The sequence below is a fragment of the Tupaia chinensis genome, unplaced genomic scaffold (genome assembly GCF_000334495.1).
Source record: "Tupaia chinensis unplaced genomic scaffold, TupChi_1.0 Scaffold000286_1, whole genome shotgun sequence".
NCBI lineage: Eukaryota > Metazoa > Chordata > Mammalia > Scandentia > Tupaiidae > Tupaia > Tupaia belangeri.
In genome coordinates this window covers 404,861-409,331 of record NW_006159770.1, presented here as the reverse complement: position 1 = coordinate 409,331, position 4,471 = coordinate 404,861, and the positions used below count along the sequence as shown (strand labels likewise).

General features: G+C 63.4%; 2 protein-coding genes across 3 annotated transcripts in view; both read left to right on the top strand.

Moving 5' to 3' along the window:
- Nucleotides 1-4,471, top strand: part of PPP6R1 (protein phosphatase 6 regulatory subunit 1) — a gene marked incomplete at its 3' end in the record, with an annotated part of 27,924 nt that overhangs the window by 3,272 nt on the left and 20,181 nt on the right.
- The window catches only part of LOC106735059 (uncharacterized), a 1,559-nt gene continuing 821 nt past the window's right edge, over nt 3,734-4,471 (top strand). Inside the window, exon 1 of the mRNA XM_014588548.2 lies at nt 3,734-4,453. Within this exon, the coding sequence (XP_014444034.1) occupies nt 3,757-4,453 (697 nt within the window). The 5' untranslated portion in view covers nt 3,734-3,756. The remainder of the gene's footprint in view (nt 4,454-4,471) is intronic.

Below are 4,471 nucleotides of genomic sequence, written 5' to 3'. Positions count from 1 at the left end.
CGCTCAATCTGCAATGTGATATCCAGTCACCTTAACCTCCACACCACCTGACTGGCCCTCTGTCTTCTTCAGACCTGTGATCAAGCTAGGAGACAAGTCCTGAGTGTGAGTGTTTTGGCCTCTACTCTGTCTTTGGCCAAGTGTCCTTAGATTCTGTCTTCATTTTTTCATCCCTCGGGGTTGGACCAGAGCTGCCACCTCCCCTAGAGAGTGGTTCTAGGGGCGTGGGGGAGGCTCTTGTACCCTCTAACTGGAGGCCCTCTCTCCCAGGATCTCCCAAGCCACAGGAAAGGTCCAGATAGCCTGGCCTTGGCCAGACCCCTCCTCTGGCCTCAGTGGCTCCACTCACCTGGGTGTCCCCGATGCCTAACTTGCCTGGTGCTGGTGAGGTCTGTACCCGGACACACTGTGGGCCCTGCTCCAAGGTAGCGGGGCTGCCATTTCCATCACTCCGTCCTTGAGATCACGTGTCCCACCGCATCAGATTCAGCAGAGAGCTGGCTGGGTGGGGTCGGTGGAAGGGAGGTGGGCTCGCCAACCCACTGCTGGGCCTTCTAAGAGGCTGAGTGCCAGCCCGTCTCTGCTGGTAGCAGGTTCACTTGGCTCTAGGGCTGCTGGATGGCTGGAGGCAACGCCGAGCCCTGGCCAGTTTAGGTGGCTGTCCCCGAGGCCCTCCCAAGGGCCTCTCTGCCCAGACCTTCATTTCTGGGTGCTGGGGCCAGGGCAGGGAGGAAGTGGGTGACAGAGGACCGTTCACGGGTACCCTGGCAGACAGAGCTGTGTCTGGACAGACAGGGGCGGGGGGCGCGGCGCGCCGGCCGGCGCCGGCGGCAGCTGCAGCCGGACGGCTGGGAGCTGCAGTGAGCCCTGTCTGACCAGGGATAGGGAAGGGCTGGCAAGCTCCTGAGAGGGGCAGCTGCTATAAAGGACTTAGGGCCACAGCAGGACGAGAGACCAGAGGAGACGGCATTGAGCTGGCCGAGGGGGAGCGGCGGAGGCGGTTTTTGTTTTTAATGGCTTCCTTTCTCATTTACAGTTTCCCCTTCTGTAGCCAGAGTCATGGTTTTCAAACGGTCGCTAAAACCGGTGGTAGTCACTTCCGTTTTCTTGAAGTTGCTGAGGGTTGCAGAGGGTGGGGGTGGCAGGCGTGTGACACCTGCAGGAGTGTTCAAATGATCTGAGGAGTAGCTCTTGAGTCACAGGCAAGGCCCAGTCGTTATCACCTGGGGTAGTGACCGTCTCTTGCCTGTTGGTTTGAGAGGCCCATGCACGGTCTCAGGGACAGACTGGTGGGCTCTCGCGGAGTCGGGACCCCTGCCTCGCTGCAGGCGTTGCCTCGGCAGCCCTGCCTGGAGAACTTGTCTGCGTTGCACAGATGAGGAGCCTGGTGCCAGACCTGGGCTTGCCAGCGTAGAGGAGGACCGAATTCTCCTCTCCTTTCAGACTCCCAGACTGCCTGCGAGTCCTCTTAGCTTAGAAGAGTCGGGGCTTGGCTGGAGTGGCGAGAGTCTGTGGGGGAAGGTTCCCCTCGCCGCTCTCCGCATCTCCTCTGCGTTCTCTTCAGAGCTGGCGCGCCCTGCTCCTCGCGGCCAGCCATGCTCGGTTGCATTTGGTCCTTCCAGCTATTGGTTTTGGAGGAGTGCCCAAAGCAGGGAGTTCAGGGTGCTGCCTGGGCTTTGAGAGCCAAGGCTCAAGGGGAGGCTCCTCGATGCCACCCCCACCCCAGCCAAACCTTGTCTTGCTCTGGTGGTCTCCTCCATGGCCTCCTGGCAAGCTAGCCTTGGGAGGGAGACCTGACCGAGTCCCTGAAGCAGGGGTGAGATGGTAGCAAGGGTGGGCCTTTGACTGGACCCTCTAACCAGCGCCTTAGAAGTGGGCCGATGGGCCTCAGCTGTGAGGCCTGCCTCCTGTCAGGGATCCCGGCTCCAGCTGTGCTGGACGGTTCTGTGGGTGGGACTGTGTGAGTGTTCTTTGTGACCTGCTTCACCGTGTGGCCTGGCGGCTTCCCGCCGTGGGAAGGTCTCTCATGTGGACAGGCGGTTTGCTCCACCCTGGGCTTCTACTTGCTGCTCCTCGCGCGTGAGCTCAGGCGGGAAGTTGGCAGAGTGATGTTAGCTTGGCGGTTGCCCTTGAGATTATTCTGGTCCCAGGTACACACTTGGCAGGATCTGCCCTTCCCTTACCGTCACCACACGACCTGTGTGCTCACCTGTGACCTGGGCACCCGTGGCCACCTACCACCTTCTTCATTACCGAGTGCAGTAGGAAGCAGGGGGTCCTTCGAGGAGGCCTGGTGTCTGGGTGGAAGCGAGGTGGGGCTGCCGTATCTCCACCGCACCGCCACCCTCTCCAGCCACCGCCCCCCCCCCCCCCCCCCCCCCCCCAGCCACCGCAGCACGTCCTCACACCTGCGTGGGCCCAAGGCCGCCTGTTCCTCGCGAGCCTCCCCACTCTCCACCTGGCAGTGCCAGATTCTGGGTGTGGCGGGAGGGCCGGGGCGTGAGGGCTGACTGACAGGTACATTAGTGGCAGCAGCCCCTGCTCAGGGGCAGGGCCTTGTGAAAATATAGTGGTTTGTAGACAGGTCTGCCGCTCCAGTCCCAGCCCGAGCGCTCCTCGCCGGTGCCAGGGCTTGGGCTGGGTGCTGGGCTGGGTGCGGCCTATGTGCTCGTGGTGACCAGAGGGAGGCGTTGGAGCCATCGGGTCAGGGCGCGTGCCCCCTGAGCACATGGTCACTGTGTCCTGAGATGCCCCCCGACAGTGCCACTTGCCATGCAGGTGGGATGCATGTTGTAGGGAGCAGCTGGCAGGCAGGATGGGAAAGCTCCCCTGTGAGGCCGGTGCCCTTGGGGGACCCAAAGGTCGGGGCAGAGTTGCTGAGGCGGGCCCAGCTCGGGATGTCCTGGAAACAGGCCATATGAAGGGCGGGAGGTGCCGGAGCAGGGTTTGGAAGGGTGTCTGAGCAGCGAGGCCACACAGAAGCCTGATTCCCTCAGCTCGGGCTCTGTCTCTGCTGGTGGAGGACCGGGCGGGGGGCGCCCAAAAACCTCCAGCAGGGGGCAGGGGTGGGAGGTGCAGGTGGGTAGAGGAGGTGGTTCTGGTGCTTGTCACGCTTGGGGGGAGGGTCAGCATCATAGATGGGCTGGGGTGGGCCCAGGCCTGAGCGCCGGGTGGCGATGGGGTCAGGCAGGATGGGCTGTGCTGTCACAGCTGGACTGTGGGGCCTGCAGGCTGTAGCCATCCACACCTGATCAGAGGTGTCTGTGGGGTGAAGCACGGGGGGTGGACCTGGAGTCACCTGGCCAGGTCCCTGAGTCCATGAGGCTCGGCCTATAGGTGGGAAGCTCCACAGGAGCGCCAGTGTGTTGGCAGGCTTGCTCCCTCTGCTGGGCAGGTGCTGGAGCAGCTGCATCTGGGCGCACAACTGCCCAGTGCCCGCAGGCCTGGGCAGGGCTCTGCGTTCCTCTGGCACCTCGCTCCTGGCTCCCAGCTCCCCCACCCGCCAGCCCGCCCTGCGCTGGGCCAGGCAGTTTGCTCTCCAGCATTTCCTCCTTCGGGTCTGCGGCAGTTGGCCGAGGTAATGGCTGTGGGTCCTTAGCAAGGTGGTCCTCACGGGGAGGTGTGGACACAGCCAGCAGTTTGGTCCACCATCCACACAGACCCCCACGACCTTGTGGTGTCCAGCACGGCACCGTGGTAAGTCACATAACTCAGGCACATTCCCGGGGGACATGAGCTGTGGAGGAGACACGCCAGATGACAGTCACAGTAGCAGTGAGACTGAAGCCCCTCTGGAAGCTGGGGCCAGCTTGCTTCCTGGGGCAGGGGCGTCAGACTGGACCAGGGAGGTGGAGGTCAGTCAGTGAGCCGTCACGCGGCAGTGATACAAGAGCCCGGTGTGCAGCCTTGGGGGCGGACCGCCGCTTGGATGCTTTGGGGGTGGGCTCAGTGTGGGGGCCACTGGCAGCTGCGCCAGGCTGGGGTGCTGAACGCCAAGGCTGCGGGGCCACCACAGGGCCTGGGCCAGAATGCACAGAGGACCCGAAGGCAGTTACGGGGGCGCAGACCAGGCCAGGGCAGTGCTGTGGCTGGCTGGGACTCCACAGGCCACCGAGGATCTCATGTGCCCTGCACCAGCCTGGAGCCCACTGCCTTCGCCACACACAGGATTGCTCCACTTGGCCTCCGCATCGTCAGCTGGCATCGTCAACCAGGCTTCGGAACCGTTCTGGTTGGGATTGTCGTAGGTTTAGCGTCTCTGCAGACAGGCGGCCTCAGGACGAGGTGTCACTGAACTGGGTCTTGGGGGCTGGGGTTGCCCAGGCAAGGCGGGAACAAAAGTCACACCGGCGACCCATGGGTGGGCAGAGGCCTAGAGAGGCCGCGCTGCCCGTCTCTGTGCAAGCCGGCACCCCGTCCCATCTCCCTGAGCCGCAACTGGGCCTGTGCACAGGCTCGGGGGGGGGCGCCA